Raw genomic sequence first — 18,097 nt, 5'->3', positions numbered from 1 at the left:
CAGATTTTTCCCTTCCACCTAGAGTCTTTGGTTGTGTATGTTTTATACATGTAAAGGATCCAAAGAAGACCAAGTTGGATCTAAGAGCTACGAAAGGAATCTTTTTTGGGTACTCTCCTACATAGAAGGGTTACAAGTGTTATGATCTAGTCACCAAGAAAAAATATGTCACAAAGGATGTGGTGTTTTTTGAGTCTCAATCCTATTTTCATTCTTCCTAGAATCCTCTTCAGGGGGAGACTAGCGGGATGGAAGAGGATTCCTCTGTTCCCTCCTTTTTTGTGCCTCTTTCTGACCTTTCATCTTCTCCTCCTGATCCTCCTAGTTGTAGTATCCCGGGTGAACCTAGTGAGGCTCCCATTGTACCAACTACCACTCTTGATGTTGCAGATGCTACTGAAGACTCCAATAGGCAACAAAAGGATATAAGAATCACCTACAATAGAAGGAAAAATGGCCCTCTAACTCATGACTGCAACCAATTGGACTCGGATCAACCTGTCTCAGCACCTCTAGGTAATCTTATCACATACTTCTGATTTAGATCTCCCTATTGCCCTTCGTAAGCCTACCCATTCTTGTACCATCTGACACCCCATTGTTGATTTTGTGTCTTACACACATTTGTCTCATCGTTATTGTTCCTTTGTATCTGCTCTTTCTTCTGTGCATGTCCCTACTAGGTATTCAGAGGCAGTGTTTGACCCAAGATGGAAAGAGGCTATGAACGAAGAAATGAAAGACTTAATGAGAGCAAGGACTTGGGAATTAGTGGATCTACAGAAAGGGAAAAGCACTATTGGATGCAAGTGGGTGTTCACTGTAAAGCATAGGGAGGACGGGTCCATTGAAAGGTATAAGGCCAGACTTGTAGCAAAAGGGTTTACTCAAAAGGAAGGGATTGACTACAAAAAAACCTTTGCTCCAGTAGCGAAACTCAACACAATCCAAGTTCTATTGTCATTAGCTGCAAACTTCTCATGGGTGCTACATCAGTTGGATGTGAAGAATGCTTTCCTAAATGGCGACCTACATGAAGAAGTATTCATGGATCCTCCACCAGGTTATGGGTTTGGTAGGGAAGTGTGTAGACTAAGAAAAGCATTATATGGTCTTAAACAGTCTCCTCGGGCTTGGTTTGAGAAACTTTGTGGGGGCCATGAGGAAAGTGGACTATACTCAAAGTGGGGCAGATCATACCTTGTTCATAAGGAAGAAAAATGGCAAACTTACAGTACTTATTGTCTATGTGGATGATATGGTGATTACAGGGGATGATCAGGAAGAGATAAAAAGACTAAAGGAGTTCTTGGCTGTTGAGTTTGAGATAAAGACTTGGGCCATCTGACATACTTCCTTGGGATTGAAGTTGCTAGGTCAAAAGAGGGAATCTATATATGTCAGTGGAAATATGTCCTTGATCTTCTAGAAGAGACAGGTATGATGGGGTGTAGGCCAGTAGATACTCCAATAGAGCAGAACCATAGTCTATAGGAATCAATAGGAGAGGTGGGGAAGTTGATTTATCTATCTCTCACTCGCCCAGATATTGCTTATGTTGTACATGTTGTCGGTCAGTTCATGCATTCTCCTAAAATCCCTCACATGAGAGCTGTGGAAAGGATTCTCAGATATTTGAAGACTTGCCCAGGGAAAGGAATTCTGTTCAGAAAACACAATAAAATTGAAGTTGAAGCATATACTGATGCAGATTGGGCCGGTTCTGTTGGAGACAGGAAGTCAACCTCCGGGTACTGCACCTTTGTTGGAGGAAATCTGGTTACATGGAGTAAAAAACAAAATGTGGTTGCTAGATCAAGTGCAGAGGCTGAATATCGAGCTATGGCTCATGGTGTTGCTGAACTTTTGTGGCTTAAGATCCTTCTTGGTAAACTCGGAATAAAGATCGATTGTCCTCTCAGGTTGTACTGTGACAACAAGGTTGTCATCAACATTGCAAATAACCTAGTGCAACATGATAAAACGAAACATATTGAGATTGACCGACACTTCATCAGAGAAAGAATAGTCTCAGGAGAACTCTGCATTCCTTATACTCCCTCCGAGATGCAGATCGCAGATGTTCTAACCAAAGGGCTAGCTTCAATAAAATTTGTGGACTTACTTGGCAAGCTAAACATGATTGACATCCATGCTTAGCTTGAGGGGAGTGTTGGTTCGGATGTCTTAATGTGTATGCTTATCTTTGTTGGGTCTTAAGTCATTAGTTAATGGGCCTTAGTTATTGGGCCTAATCTTATTTAGTGTTTCTTATTTGTCTAGGTGTCCCATCACTAATCAGGGGCATTCTAGTCTATTCATGTAACACTATGTAATACACTTATATATAATAGAGTAGGCGACTGAGAGAGGTGTGCCGCCATTCTCAAAACTTTCTCTTCTTCTTCTTCTTCTTCTTCTTCTTCTTCTTCTTCTTCTTCTTCTTCTTCTTCTTCTTCGGCAGTTGTGTTCCAGCAAACAGGTAACAACATGAAATTTTACTGGAATTGACATATTCCCCATTGAACATTACCAATACTATGTGGAGTATAAGAGTATTATAACATAATTTGGTAACAACATTGTAGGTATGTGAAGTAGCAAGTTATTGTATTACCACTTTGAGCTAACTCAATATTCATTTCAGATATAAAGTAAAATATTAGTTTTTGTTCGTGTAATAGATTATTTGGTTAATATATTACAACCATTTACATTTTCTATGAGTTCAAATTTTGCTTTAACTCATTCTATCATGAATCTCTTAATCTTAAGGCTTATAGGGCAACTTTAGAATATATTCTTTTATTCATAACCTTAGGTTCTTGTCTTTGTTTAATGATTTAGAATAAGATAATAATTTAAAAAGGCATGCCTATGCTTCCTTTATCATTTCATAAAATAACATTCTATATTTTGCACATTTTACAATGCTTCCACCATATCTATAATTTTTACAATATTTCCATACGATATTTCCGACATTTCTGACATGTTTCGCATATTTGGATGACCGACATTTCCACCAACATCGACATTTCAAACTTTGGTCAACCCTGAGACATACTGGCTATACACGTGGTGATTTTGAATGAGGTTATAATGGATTAGACATATTTAAATGTGAGTGTCTCAAGATAAAAAAGAACCAGAAATTAATTACTACAAGATGACAATTAACTAGGTGAATAACCATATGTTGCAATTATATGCTGCTATAATGTGAAAGTAGTGCACTGCACAAACCATTTTCAAAACAAATCATGATAAGTGGGTTTTTACCACAGAGGTAATATTTAACTCGCTTAATGTGTCCTCAAGCCCCTCCTGCAACAAATTACCAATAATAAGCTCAGTGAAAGTTTCAAAGTAAAAGAAATTCTATAATTTTTTTTATAAATTAAAACAAAGAAAAAAAAAGAAATTTTACAATCAAAAGACAGAAAGCTGCAATAAATGCAAAAGGAAAAATATTGTCATCACTACAAATATATATATCGACTGAGTAACAAGTTCTAAGGGCTGGATCATCAGAGTTTTTGCTTTGGGCTATCCTCTAAATCATCACGTACTATGTCTTGGCAATTGTAGTTGGTGGAATAACTATCCTAAGGAAGGGAAAATGTGATATCATCAGTGATGGTGAAACAGCTGAGAAATTTAAAGGAGCAGAAGTTGAATCGGCTCAGAGATGTAAAGCTAGGTTAGAAAGGCATCAACGGACAGTTGAACGTGACTCTCCAAGGGAAGTTTGTATTTTAAGATGGAGTTCGTGCAGGCAGGTCAGTGGAGGAGATCCTTGAAGATAGAAGCAAAAAATCTCCTGTTCGAAGAGATGAGAATTAAGGGGAAGGTAAGCCTGAAGGTAAGGGAAGCAAAAAAGGGTACAATACTGCTGGAAGGATTAGAAGTGATCGAGTGGCTAAGAGAGTTCATAGCTGGAGCCTGTTCAAAAGGTAAGCAGATAAACTGGCAGGATTTTAGTACATTAGAAGGGAGAAGATATGTTGTTGAATGTAAGAAGAATAGAAAGGGGTTCTTCATAGCTTTGGCTGAATTCTTTGGTAAGGGACAAAGGCAACTAGTGTGTCTACCAGCAGGAAAACAGAACCAAGGTTGGGGGGAAGTTGACTGGTTGCTCAAAGAGTTCTTAGCTCAAAGAGTAGCAAATGAGAAAAAAGCCTCCATAAGGGAGGAGAAGGTATATCTCAGCAACAGCAGGGTAGAACAAGGGCCAGTGGTCATGGCAAAAACAAAAGGCCATTGCAGAATGGTGGGAGGTCTAGAGAGAGAGGAGTGGGATAGTAAGCCTGTGATACAAGCCAAGGAAAAGGTTAATGATTGGAGGGTAGCTGACTTACTGGCAACCAGGTTGAAGCTGAAGAGTGTCTTCATGGTAACCCCCTTCGATAACTGTAAAGCCATCCTAGATCCATTAGAGAATGATTTGGAAATATCAGCTATCAATGTCCAGGCTGAGTTCGGATCATTCACAGTCTTCAAATGGAATCCAACATCTAACTCCAAGGATTTTTTTGTCGAAGATGGTGTGGTGGTGTGTGTAATAGGCTTGCCATTCCATCTATGGAAACAAGAAATAGCAGAGTCTATAGTTGTGTTGTGTGGAGGAATCTTGAAAGGTGCTTTCTGGGGAGATCTTTACTCAATAGCAATCTTGCTAAGTGGTGTGAAGCCAGAAGACATTCCACGAAAGGTAGAGGTATGAACATAGGGGAGCTTTGTCTCTGTATGGTTAGCTTCCTCCATTGAAGCAGTGTTGTGGAAGGAGGCTCGTATGGTAGGAGGGGAGAAGGAGGAAGAAGAAGCACTACGTGGACTTGTGAGAGTGGTTAATTCAAATGGGAAGGGATGTTTCACTAAAAAGGGCCAACAAATTCTGGGAAACCAAAAAGTTTTGGGGCAGTTGGAAGGTCAAACCTGGAGAAAGCAAGAAAAAATTATGACAAATGGCAGATCCTTTGCTCAGGTGGTGTCAGGAGAAACAAACGAAAATTCACTAGTTTCGAAAGGGAGAGGGCTGAACAAACCTCAGACAGAGAAGATTGCTGGTTCGACCATTAAATCAGGGGGGCGTGACCTTTTAAGTGGTCACGTGGAATGAAAACAAGGGCCAATCGAGTGGATCCACTTGATGATGGGCCGAAGAAGGCATCTCAAATAAAGGTTGTAAAGGTGGACTCCCATAGGCTTCAGCCCAAAGCCCATTACAAGATAGATGGGCCGAGGGGTACTTTAAGTAAGCACGTGCCTGGGAGGAGGGACGAGCTGATAGACGAAATTAAGCGTCTATCTTCTTCTACCCCGAACCCCTCCTCCGTTCGAACAGTTCAAGCGCAAAAAAATCTCCAGATTCACAGTCGCGAGGCTCTCTACAGTGGGTCCCATCCAACCTGGCAAACCGTCTCTCACCAGATAGGCGCAATCCGAGATACCTCAAGCCTAGTGATGAGAACAGAACAGGGATTGAAGACTGGTCGAGTGAACAAAACAGCAATGACGATTCTGATAGAGACGAAACGCCAAGTCTGGGAAGTCTATCTCCAAAAAGCAACAATGATTTTTTTGAAACAGAAAGTTTGCATACAGAGCTGTTGTTTTTAGAGGAAGAGACTGAAGAGGCAGGTGGCGAGAAGACTAGAAATGGTGAAGAAAATGGTTCTAAAGCTGTGAAAACTCCTCCCTTCATCGAGGGAGCTGACCCTGAGTCTAATGAACTACAGGATGTTGGTGGAGAGGGACAAGAATCGGCTATGAGGATGGATGCGGATATTCCAGTGTCGGAATCATGGAGAAAGGTCTTCCAAGTGGGTAGGTCGTCAAGAAGTGATTCTTTCACCATGTCTACTTCTCAACCTTGTCCAAAAAGGGTAAAGGCTTTAAAACCAGTTGCCGCCTATCAGCAAGTCATTTCCAGTGATTCTAGTCCTACCCCCGTTCTATCAAGTATGGGTGTCAATTCTGTTTTAGGTACTGACTTGTTTGCTCTGCCTGTAACAGATATCCCAGCTTCCCATCCTGGAAGTTCTGATGCAAGAGAGAGGGTGATAGTGGAAGGAGGAGAGAGGGTGTTGGAAGGAAGTAGTAAGAGGGAGGCGGACAGAATTTGGGAGTTGATCTGTACAATGATGGAGGAACAAAATAAAAAGGAAGGACTCGGAGAAAGATGATGTAGCCAAAATAAGTGTGAGCAGGGTAAAATTCTTCCTCAGACATTGGCTGGAAAGGATGGAGAAAAGAAAGAGGATGATTGTTGTATTAGGAAGGGGGGGGGGGGAAGGAACAAATAAGAAAAAAAGATCTAAAATGGAAAGGCTAATTTCAGACATTGAGAGGGATTTAGAATTCAGTGGTAGAGAGGATAGAAGGAAGGGCCTAAAATAAGGAGAATATGGCCTCTTATTGGGTTCTTTTGCTACTTTGTCTCGATGAAAATTATTAGCTGGAATGTAAGAGGGTTAGGGAGTGCATGGAAGAGAAGGGTGATCAAAGACCTACTCCAAAGGGAAAAACCTGATATTGTGTTGTTACAAGAATCCAAATTGATGGAATTAGATGGGAGATGGGTGAGGAGTATTTGGAGGTCTAGAGGTTTAGGTTGGAGCTCGGCTCCTTCTTGGGGAGCCTCGGGGGGGGGGGGGGGGGGATTGTAACATTGTGGAGGGAGGATGTGGTGGAAGTAGTGGAAGAATTGATAGGCAGATTCTCAGTTTCCATTAAGTGCAAGAATGTAGACAATGGGTGTCTATGGGTTTTAACCAATGTTTATGGCCTTAATTCCTATAGAGAGAGGAATGAGATGTGGGAGGAACTATATGCAATCAAGGGGCTATGGGATGGTCCTTGGTGCCTGGGCAGGGATTTTAACGTCATTAGATTCTCTGATGAAACCAGTAATCCCCAACAGGTAATCTCAACAAGCATGAGGAAATTTAATGGTTTTATTGAAGATTGTGATCTGAAGGAAATATCTCTGCTGCAAGCCAGTTACACTTGGTCCAACCTTCAGGAAACCCCTTTGTGCTCGAACTTGGATAGATTCTTATTTAACCTTGCCTGGGAGAATAGTTTGGAAAACTTGGTTGCTAAGGCGTTACCCAGGGTCACCTCCGATCACTGTCCTATCCAAATAGGTACTGAGTCTTTTCCTATAGAACCCAAACCTTTTAGATTTGAAAATATGTGGCCTACCCATCCAGATTTTGTGAAAAAAGTGAAGGAGTGGTGGGGTGAGGAGGAGAGGGGGGTAAGATGGAAGGGGATCAAGTTCCACAAGAAATTAAAAAGGTTGAGAGCCAAAATAAAAGAGTGGAATAGAGATCAGTTTGGTAGAATTGAGGAGCAAAAATTGGGCCTAATCTCTCGAATAAAGAACTTGGATGTAAAGGAATCTCACAATGGACTGACCAAGGAGGACAGAGTGTTAAGGAGACAATTAAAAAAGGATTTGGAAGAGGTGTTATTGAGGGAAGAAATCAGTTGGAGACAAAAATCTAGACACGAGTGGATTGAGGAAGGCGATGGGAACAGTAGATTCTTCCATGATTTGGCAAATGGGAGACGAAGAAAGAATTTTGTGACCAAGCTAGAGATAGGAGAGGAGGTGCTTACCAACCAGGATGACATAGCCAGAAAATTTGTGGACCACTTCAAATCGATTTATAGAAGGCCTTTGAGAGAGAGGACAGTCATGGAAAGGGTGGTTTGGCCAAGAATTGATGGAGTGGCAAGGTGGCTGGAAAGGGATTTTGAGGAAGAAGAGATTAAGAAAGTTGTCTTTATAATGGATAGATCCAAGGCTCCGGGTCCAGATGGCTTTACAATTGGTTTTTATCAAGACTGTTGGGAGGTGTTGAAAGAGGATCTAGCTGAAGTCTTTAAGGAATTTGCAGACAATCACACTATAAGCCCTGGAATTAATGCCACCTTTTTGGCCTTGATACCTAAGAAGAATGATGCCAACCACCCAAAAAATTATAGGCCTATTAGTCTGGTGACAAGCATCTATAAAATTCTGGCTAAAGTGCTCTAATTGAGAATCAAAACAGTCCTCCCTACCATCATTAGTGAAACACAGGGGGCTTTCATTCAAGGGAGACAAATAACAGATCAGATCTTAATTGCGAATGAGTGTGTGGAGGAAATGAAAAGGTCTAGTAAGAGAGGATTCATTTGTTAATTGGATCTTGAAAATGCCTATGATTTGGTGGATTGGAAGTTTCTATTGGAGGTTATGCAAAACTATGGACTTGGGGACAAGTGGTGTAGTTGGATCTTTGGGTGTATCAGTACTTGTCACTACTCTATTCTGGTAAATGGTACGGTGAGAGACTTTTTTCCAGCTTGCAGGGGTGTCAGGCAAGGGGATCCACTTTCACCCTTCCTTTTTACCTTAGTAGCTGATGTGATTAGTAGGATCATTACTAAGGCTCGCAGCGAAGATGCCATTAGGGGTTAGAGAATAGGGAGACACCAAGTCCCCATCACCCACCTTCAGTTTGCAAATGACCTAATGATTTTTTGTGAAGGAGGTCTTAGTGAAAAGGTAGCAAACCTAAAGGAGATAATTAAAGGAGTTGAAAGTCTCTAATTTGAGAATAAATCTGGAAAAGAGCTGCATAGCGGGTATAAATTTGGAGGTAGGGGAGGTCGAGGCTATTGCGGAGTGTCTTGAGTGTTCCACCTCTGCTTGGCCTATGTCATATTTAGGGCTTCCTTTGGGGGCAAATCCTAGGGAGAGTAGATTTTGGACCCCAATGATAGAAAAGTTTGAGAAGAGATTAGCCTCATGGAAGAGGAACTATATCTCTTTAGGAGGGAGAATTACCCTAATAAGAGCTACCTTGGCTAACTTACCTACCTATTATTTGTCTATCTTTAGGATACCAGTTAGGGAAGCCAGGAAACTGGAGAAGTTGATGAGAGACTTCTTATGGGAGTCGGGACAAGAAAAAAATGATCACTTGGTTAATTGGGAAACTGTGTGCAGAAGTAAAGAAGAGGGGGGCTTGGGAATTGGGAGGGTAATTAGAAAGAATCAAGCTCTGTTAGGGAAATGGTTGTGGAGATGGCCTTTGGAAAGAAAGAGATTGTGGCAAGAGGTGGTGGGAAGCATTCATGGGAGGTCAGAGAATGGATGGGATGTTGGTGTATCGAAGCAAGCTAACCTAGCAGCACCGTAGAAGGCTATTCACAACACCCTTCCTCAATTCCTCAATTTTATCAGGTATGAAGTTTGTTCTCGCAACTCTGTTCTTTTTTGGGAGGATATTTGGGTAGGAGACTCACTGTTAAAGGACTTGTTCCCTTCGCTTTTTTCTATTTCTTTGTACAAAAAAGAGGTGGTCTCAAAATTTGTTTCATCTTTGGGAACACCCTTAGATCCTACTTGGGATTTTGGGTTTCATAGAGGACTTAGGGATGCTGAAATTGAGTCACTTTCTATTTTGCTTGGTTGTCTTAATCAGGTTTGTTTGGATCCCTCCAAGCCAGATAAGAGTGTTTGGACTCCTAGACCCAATGGAACCTTCTCTTGTGCTTCTTTCTTTAGGTCCATCTCTCAACTTTCTACTCACCAACCCTTTCCGTCAAAAGAAATTTGGTGGAGGCCAGTCCCCCAAAAAATTATGGCTTTTTGTTGGGAAGTATTCCATGGGAAAGTAAACACTTTAGACAACCTACAAAAGAGAAGACCTTTTCTTTGTATTTCTCCTAATTGGTGTATCCTCTATAGAGCTCACAGTGAGGATTGTTACCATCTACTAGTATCTTGTCCCTTTTCTGCAGACCTTTGGGCTTGGCTACTTTTGTTGTTTGGGGGTAGTTGGAGTCTACTAGCAGAAGTTCACATGCTCTTCAACCATTCTATCTTTTATTGGCCTACAAAAATAGGGAGAATTATGTGGAGATGTGCTCGTCCTGCTTTGACTTGGACTCTTTGGGAAGAAAGGAATCTCAGAATTTTTCAAGACAAGGAAAGGAACAGCCAAGATTTGAAAGACTATGTGTTAAACAGGGCAATACATTGGCTGAAGACCTTGGAAATCTTCCATCAATTCTCCTTTAATGACCTTTGGAGAAATTGGTCAGCAGTAGCAAGGTGCTCATCTTTAAAGGATAAATCAATTACAAGCCGGTCTCCTCCACCCGAAGGCTCAATAAAGTTGAACTTTGATGGAAGCAGCATGGGTAATCCAGGATTATTCGGAGTGGGGGTGCTTTGAGAAATGAGAAGGGAGAGATTTTGTTGCTCTACTCAGGTCCCTTGGGAATTGGGAACTCCATCAGGGTAGAACTTTTAGCTGTTGTACAAGGGGTGCAATTTGCAAACCAGCTGGGGGTACAACACCTAATAATCGAGGGGGATTCCAAAGTGGTGGTGGGTTGGTTGAAAAATTCCGAAGAGGCCATGTGGCGATACAAGAATGAAATGAAGAAATTTAGTTGGTTGACAAGGAATATGTTGGTCACTGTACAGTGGGTGGGGAGATCAGCAAATACTTTGTCAGATGTGTTAGCTAAGCAAGGGATAAATAGGGAAGAATTATTTTGGGCTCAGTTGTGATTATTGTTTTTCTTTCCTAGTTTACTTGTAAGATTCAAGGAGGGGCTGCAACTCGTGCCTTTCGTTGAGATGATGTATGAACTCACTCTAAAGTTGCTTCTGAATCAATAAACTTATTATTATTCATAAAAAAAAATAAGTTCTAAGGTGATCTGGTTTTAGTAGATACAATGTCAAGTCACTTCACATTCAGTCTGCAGAACCATTCTGGTAAGAATTACATTGAGAATCATTGTTTTTGTCATTCCTAACAGGAAAATGTGATTGAGGAATATTGGAGCATTATAAAATGCAGTTTCATCGATTTATCACTTGGATGCTCCAAAAGAGTTGCATTAATAACAAAGTACTACTATAAACAAAACCAACCCAAATTGGTAGGAATAAACTTGGAGGAGAATCTATGGGGAGAAGATTTGCAGGTATTCTAGGTTGCAGGTATTCTACGGCATGGGCAAAGTTTAGGAGTGGACTACGGATCCCTCCCAAAGCCTACAGGCCACACTACTGCTGAAAGACCCAGTTGCCTCTACAGCATGGGCAAAGTTTAGGAGTGGACTACGGGTCCCTCCCAAAGCCTACGGACCACACTACTGCTGAAAGACCCAGTCGCCTCTACGGCATGGGCAAGGTTCAGGAGTAGACTATGGGTCCCTCCCAAAGCCTACGGGCCACACTACTGCTGAAAGACCAGTCGCCTCTATGGCAAGGGAAAAATTCAAGAGTGGACTACGGATCCTTCCCAAAGCCTACGGGCCACACTACTGCTGAAAGACCCAGTCGCCTCTACGGCATGGGCAAAGTTCAGGAGTGGACTACAGGTCCCTCCCAAAGCCTACGGACCACACTACTGCTGAAAGACCACGTCGCCTCTACGGCATAGGCAACACTACTGCACAAGACCCAACCGCCTCGTCGGCATGGGCAAAGTCAAGGAGAGTGGACTACAAGTTGCTCCCAGAATCTAAGGGCTAAAGTACCAAACTGGCAAAGACCTCAGCACCTTACGGACAGCTCGCTTCCAAGCAGCTCCCAGAACCTAAGAAACTAAATCAGCGCTTACAAGCTTGTCGACTGACGGGCCAAAAAGAGAAATCTACTCCCTTCGCTGAGTTACTTTTAGCTCGGGAGTGGGGGGCAAATGATGAGGGCGGATTTGGCCCTCTAATGACATTATGACACCTGGCAGCCTCATGCCAACTAAGTGCAGCCCCTTGACAGCTAGGCAGCTCGCCATCATGTAGCACTCACAGGCAGCTCGCCACTAGGCAGCTCGCCATCATTACAACACAGGCAGCTCGCCATCATTACAACACAGACACCCGGGACCACTTTGACAACAACTTGCCTTTGCTAAGTTTATGGTGTCCCGCCAGGCGCGGCCTGACATAGGCGCAGCCTGGCACTGGCGTGGCCTGGCACGAGCTTGCAACCTGGCCCTGGCACGAGCTGGTAGCCTAGCCCTGGCACGAGCTGGTAGCCTAGCCCTGGCACGAGCTGGTAGTTTGGCCCTGGCACGAGCGGGCGGCCTGGCCCAGGCACCGACCTAGCGGCCTGACACAAGCGCCAACCTGACAACCTCGAGCACACCTCCGTACCCCGCATTTTACGGGATTGTGACTTGTAACGGCTATATTAGTTCACCAACTCCCTGGTTCTGACGAGAAGGGACAGTTTTACCGTTTGATGGCATTTCACCCACCTAACACGCAAGTCAGTCCCATCACAGCTGGGATCCAAGAAATGCTCCACCTAACCCATGAGGACTCCAGTATATAAAGGCCTCAACCCCCAAGGGCGAAGGTAGGATGCGAAAAGGGATGGGTAACCTCTGCTCTCTAGCTCTCTCATCCTATTATCATCTTCAAGCTCTCTACTACTATACTGCGCTAACTTAGCCATCGAAGTGACCTCACCGGATAAACACCCCCGGGTTCTCTGATTTAGTTCTCGCAAGTCCCTCAACTCCCGCCGCTTACAAAGATGAGTAGATCATCGCCAGCAAGGAGTAGCCAATTCAGTTCCCGTCGTTACTAGTAGCTAGATCACCTCTTGCCGGTAGCAGTCGAGTTGCACTACACTAGGGAGCTCATCATCAAGGTAGCTCACCTCCAGGCAGCTCATCAAGGCAGTTCGCCACCAGGGAGCTCCACTTCAGCCTTTGGGTCACAGGCCACTTGGGAGCAGACGAGATGATGATGTACTTAGCCAAAAAATTGACACATCACGAAAAAATGATACGTGACCGGAAACTGTCACATCAACGTGTAAAGTGTATTCAAATGAAAATTTAAAAATAAAAGCAAACATATAAAGCACTTTCAAGCATGTAAAACCCGCAATCTCTTTTTTTCCTTAATTGCATTGCTTCAAGTAGCTAATGTGATGTAAAACATATTGCATTCTTGATTCTATGAGTCACCTTTGTAGCACACCCCTTGAGGCAAGCCCAACAAGTCTATGTTAGGGTTTGAAAATAGGGGCACGCCTGGGCTGAGGCACAAGGCGCATCAGGCACACACCTAGGCGCACCAGGCACGCGCCTTTTGAAAGAGGTGCGCCTAGGACCTGGGCGAGGCGCATACCCCAAAATGTGCCTAGGCGCGCCTGAGGCGCACCTTTTAAATCACTGGGATAGATAAGTGAACTTCAAGACGAGCAAATTTGGGAAGGTAAGAGAGAGAGGTTCCCTACCATTTTAGGTTGCCAGAATGTGGATTGACAATGAAGTACCTATAGTGGAAAATTTTAACAAGAAATTAGAAAGGTAGAAGGCCAACCACATTTCCTTGGGAAGGAGAATCACCCTAATTAGATCCACCTTAGCAAATCCTCCAATCCATTACCTCTTAGTTTTCAAAATTCCAATGTTAGTGGCAAAGGAGTTAGAGAAGATTATGACAGATTTTTTATGGGACCCAAGAGAAAACAAAAATAATAATTTAGTGAATCAGGCCACTATTTTAAAATGCAAAAAGGAGGGGGCCTAGGTCTAGGAAACATAGAGTTAAAAAATAAGGATTTGTTGGGCAAGTGGTTGTGGCGTTTTCCCCTGAAACCAGATTGTTTATGGAAATAAGTAATTCAGAGTATTATGGAATGAATGAAAATGGCTGGGATGTTGGGCTGAATGGAAGGGGTACCTTCTCAACACCTTGGAAACCAATTTCAGGTCTGCTGCCTTGTTTTTTTACTCTTATTAAGTATGAATTCTTCTCTGGGGACAAAATTAAATCTTGGGAAGATCTGTGATGGGGTAATGCTCCTTTAAAAGAAAGATTCCCCTTGTTATACCAGCTTTCTTCTTTTAAAAATAAAACCATCTCTCAGTTTGTGTCTTTTTTTCCAGTGGGTTATCGTGGAAATTTGGGTTTAGTTGCAACCTGAGGGAAGTGGAAATCCCCATGGGCATAGAGTTAATAGACTCTTTGGAAGATGTCTTTCTGGATCTTCCGAACTCTTCCTTCTTCAAGTCCCTCTCTTCTCATGACCTTATCCCTAACTTTCCAGTGAAAGAGGTGTGGAGTGGACCTGCCCCACCCAAGGTGAGGATTTTCTGTTGGGAGGTTTTTCACTCAAAAATAAACACATGTGAGACCCTTCAAAAAAAAAAAATATCCAATTGGTGCTTATCTCCTCACATCTGCCTTTCTGCAATGCAAGTGGGGAAATTTCTTTTCACTTACTTTGTCATTGGTTTTCAGCAGCAACTTCATTAATCCACCTACAAGAAGAGGGAAGATCGAGGTTGCTTAGAGATGAACCAAAGAAAAGCCTCCTAAAAGGTTCTAATCCAAGGAACCTGAAAGTTATTCAAGTAAGACCTTTTGTATCATTTATTTTCTTGATGAAAATTTCATTTTCTATTATCGAAAGGAAGGAAAACAAAGTTCTGATGAGAACAGGATAGAGGATATGGCTGCAGAGAAGGGGTCCAGAGTTATTGGGAAATGGCGTTCTGAGGTGACGATGGAAGACAAGTCTTTCAAGCTGGAAGGATTGGAACAAAGGAAGGTGTGTTCTAAAAATCAGAGAGAACAATAAGGCAACTATACTGGTACCGGTGGAGGTTGTTGTATGGATGAAAGGCTTCTTGGATGGTGCTATCAACTCGTGTAAGGAGGAAGGCTGGAAAAATTCTATGACAGTTCCAGGAAGGACTTTTGTAATTGAAGTGAGGAGGAATACTAAGGGGTAGTTCATCACTGTGACTGAGCTATTTGGCATAACTGGAAAACAGATGGTCTGTCTACCGGAAGGTAAGAGGCAGAAGGGGTGGATGGTATTCGTGGAGGAGTTGCAGTCATTTCTGGTGGCTGTGGAAAGGAAGAAGATGGAAGGTGAGAAGGCAGTTGTCCAGAATTCCAAAGACCTTGGCCGAAAGGTCCAGGAGAAGGTGGATGTGATTGGAACAAGGGGGAGTACAGAGGTTTAGGTACTACAGCGCCTGGTGTGGTGGTTTCCTGTTCCTCTGTACATAGAATATTGGTGGGTGATGGAGTGGACAAATGGAGAAAAATGAATGGTGTTAATGGCTGATAGGAGTGTGAAGGATTGGCAGAAGGTTCTGACGGAAGTAGCTAAGGAAATTGACCTGAAGGACGAAGCTGGTTTATTTCCCTTTGCAGAAAGGAAAGTGGTTCTTGATGTAGGCGACCAAGAGCTGAACTTCAACACGGTGGTTGTAGATGGAAGCCTCATTCAGATTCAGAAATGGAGCCCTATCTGTAATGAGGTGGAGGTGAAAGATGGATGCACTCAGCTGAAATTGTTAGGTTTTCCCTTCAATCTGTGGAGGGACTCTGTTCTTGAGCAGATTGTTCAAAGCCTTGGTGGGGTACTGATGGCAGCTAACAAAAGAAATCTGGGGGCAGTGGAGCTGCAAGTCGCCGGAATCAAGCAGGAGTTCTTACCAAGATTTTTCTAAGTTTGCTCAGATGGAGCTTGGTACAGAATGTGGGTGGCGTCTGAAGTCGAACAGGCATGGTGAGGAAGAAGTCCAAAGGTTGAAGATGAAGAAGAGGTGGCAGGTGGTGGACACGTGGAGGAAGAAGAGTGGGGGAAGAAAAGTCTCCCGAGAAAACCAAAATGGAATTAAATCTGTCAACGTGGGTAAACCAGGCGACAAGCCAGCCATTAAGAGTAATTCAAATTTTTTTGAAAAAAGTAAGTTTGTGGTGGGGAACTTATCCTATGCTGATGTGGCAAAGGAAATAAGTGGACCAAGCCATAAACACAGGGCTTGGTCCGAACCGGTGGGGGTTAAGGAGGTTCAAATTCTAAACCGGTTTTCAATTTAAGCGACCCACGTGATAACTTAAAATGTCACGTGGGTCGGGGGTAAGAGGGAGGAAGAGGTGCCGACTATAGACCGTCCTTTTGGTCTATCATCGTCTACAAGGGGGAGACCTGCAAGGAAGAATACGCAGCAGTAGAAAAGTGGTCGACAGGGGGACTTGCAGTGGTTGCGCCGTCAAGATAGGGCTGCTCCAAGCTTCGTGAGACGCTCCGCAATGAGACCAAACCCTAGGTTCGTAAGAGAAAGACGTGAAGAAGAAGCCAGTTTGGACGAAGGATGGATTCGATGCAGGGAGAAGAATGAAGACTCGGACTATAGCTCAGCCGTTGGTACCAGTATTGGTAGTGTGGAGGATGATGGAGGTTACGATGAAGGTATATGGGCTTAATGAACATTGCGGGCTTATTTCAGGGGAGACATAGAAGAGAGAGAGGAAAAACAGTTCAGACGGCAAGAAAGGCTCGACGGGAGATGAGAGAATTCTTGGGATTCTTGAAGCAAATGAGGCTGATGAAATTTACTGAAATAACCCATCTCCAAGGATTCAGATTGTGCAAGGCACAAATGGTGTGGCAAATCAGGGGAACCTGAAGCAGAGCAGGAATACATTAACAAGGGGTAAACAAGGGGGAGAGAGGACAGATTGCCAATTTAGCCAAAGGAGAAAAATGCTGCCCAACCAACTTAGGGGGACAGATGATTACCAACCCTCGGAACTAGTGAGGGAGGCTGTGAACTCCTGCCCGGATCCCACTCCACCCCTCTAAACAAACCCAGGTAATCGAGTTAATTCAGTTTTTGCTACTGATGAGTTTTCTATGTCCTTCGTTCCAGATTCTGATCCCATTCCATGTTCTGCAGCCCCAGTTTGTGAAGCCAACAAATGTGGTGGGTTCCCTAAGAGTGTGGAGAGTTTAGTGCAAGATCAAAAGGTGGAGTTGATAGGGAGGTATAGGAGTGAGAGGGTGTGGGAAATTATTGGAGTATTCAATGAGGTAGAACAAAATGTGTTGTGGAGGGAGGGTATGACTGAGATTAGAGGGGAGAGGTCAACTGAGAGGAGAATAGGAAAGGACGGGAGAAAAGAAAAGGAAATGGCAGAAAAAATATTGGTGTAGGGAGACAGGAGAGTGGATTCAATAGCAAAGTTTGTGGGGAAATTGGGATGTAGAATGGAGAACTTGAATGTCTTGAAAGGTGGCTTACAAAAGAAAAAGGAGGAAATCAAAGTGAAGAAAAGAAAATTGAGTGAAGTTGGGAGGTTAAAAAGGGATGTGGAGGGTGAAGAAGTTTGGGGTGAAAGGAGAAAGAAGGAAAGGGGGGAAGTAGTGAGTGGGTGAAGAAGGGAATTAAGAAAGAGATGAAAATGAAGATACTTAGCTGGAATGTGAGGGGTATAGGAAGTGCAAGGAAAAGAACAATGATTAAAGAGGTGTTAAAGCGATTTGATCCAGACATTGTACTAATACAAGAGTCTAAAAGAATGGAGTTTGATGGTAGATGGGCAAAGAGTATATGGAAAGCCAGGGGGATTAACTAGGTGGCTGCCCCATCATGGGGAGCCTCAGGGGGAATAATAACAATGTGGAAGAAGGATGTGGTTGAAGGTGTGGAGGAACTAATCAGGAAATATTCAGTTTCATTAAAGTTTAAGCAGCAAGAAGATGAATATGTGTGGGTACTAACAAATGTTTATGGACCAAATGATTATAGAGAGAGGAAGGAATTGTGGGAGGAATTGGCTGATACCAAAGGACTCTGGGATGGGCCTTGGTGTGTGGGTGGGGATTTCAATGTGATTAGATTTACAGAGGAAACCAATGTTATTAATCAGAGGGTGACAACCAGTATGAGGAAGTTTAATCAGTTTGTGGATACCTTTGATCTTAAAGAGTTACCTTTAGCCCACAAGACTTTCACTTGGTCCAATCTATAATTGAGTCTCATCTGCTCTAAGTTGGATAGGTTCCTATTTTCATTGGATTGGAAAGACCATTAGGGGAGCCTAGCCTCTAGAGCTCTTCCTAGATTGACCTCAGACCATTGGTCAATTGTGATTTGCAAAGAGGAGAGGAGAGGAGTGGAGGGCCTGCCCCTTTTAGGTTTGAGAATATGTTGTTGCTCCATCCTGGGTTTACAAGAGTCAAGGAGTGGTGGATTGAGTGTAACCCAACTGTGGATTGGGAAGGCATGAGATTTCATAAGAAACTTCAATT

General features: G+C 43.1%; 1 protein-coding gene across 6 annotated transcripts in view; it reads right to left on the bottom strand.

Annotated features, from left to right (window-relative positions):
• Positions 1 to 18,097, bottom strand: part of TO1 (thioredoxin O1) — a 47,796-nt gene that overhangs the window by 4,550 nt on the left and 25,149 nt on the right. For 2 of the 6 annotated variants that reach the window (XM_088954063.1, XM_088954062.1), the window contains exon 5: positions 3,283 to 3,327. The exons of 2 other annotated variants lie outside the window; for them this stretch is intronic. In XM_088954063.1, coding sequence (XP_088810189.1) covers positions 3,283 to 3,327 — 45 coding nt within the window. Of the gene's footprint in view, positions 1 to 3,246; positions 3,328 to 18,097 lie in introns of all 6 variants that reach the window. 2 more of the 6 variants (XM_088954067.1, XM_088954066.1) reach the window with 1 other exon arrangement.

Source organism: Nelumbo lutea, chromosome 7 (genome assembly GCF_056320005.1).
Source record: "Nelumbo lutea isolate HS-2025 chromosome 7, American lotus-T2T, whole genome shotgun sequence".
Lineage (NCBI taxonomy): Eukaryota > Viridiplantae > Streptophyta > Magnoliopsida > Proteales > Nelumbonaceae > Nelumbo > Nelumbo lutea.
Note: the sequence above shows the minus strand (reverse complement) of the source record. Positions and strands in the feature narration are given on the sequence as shown.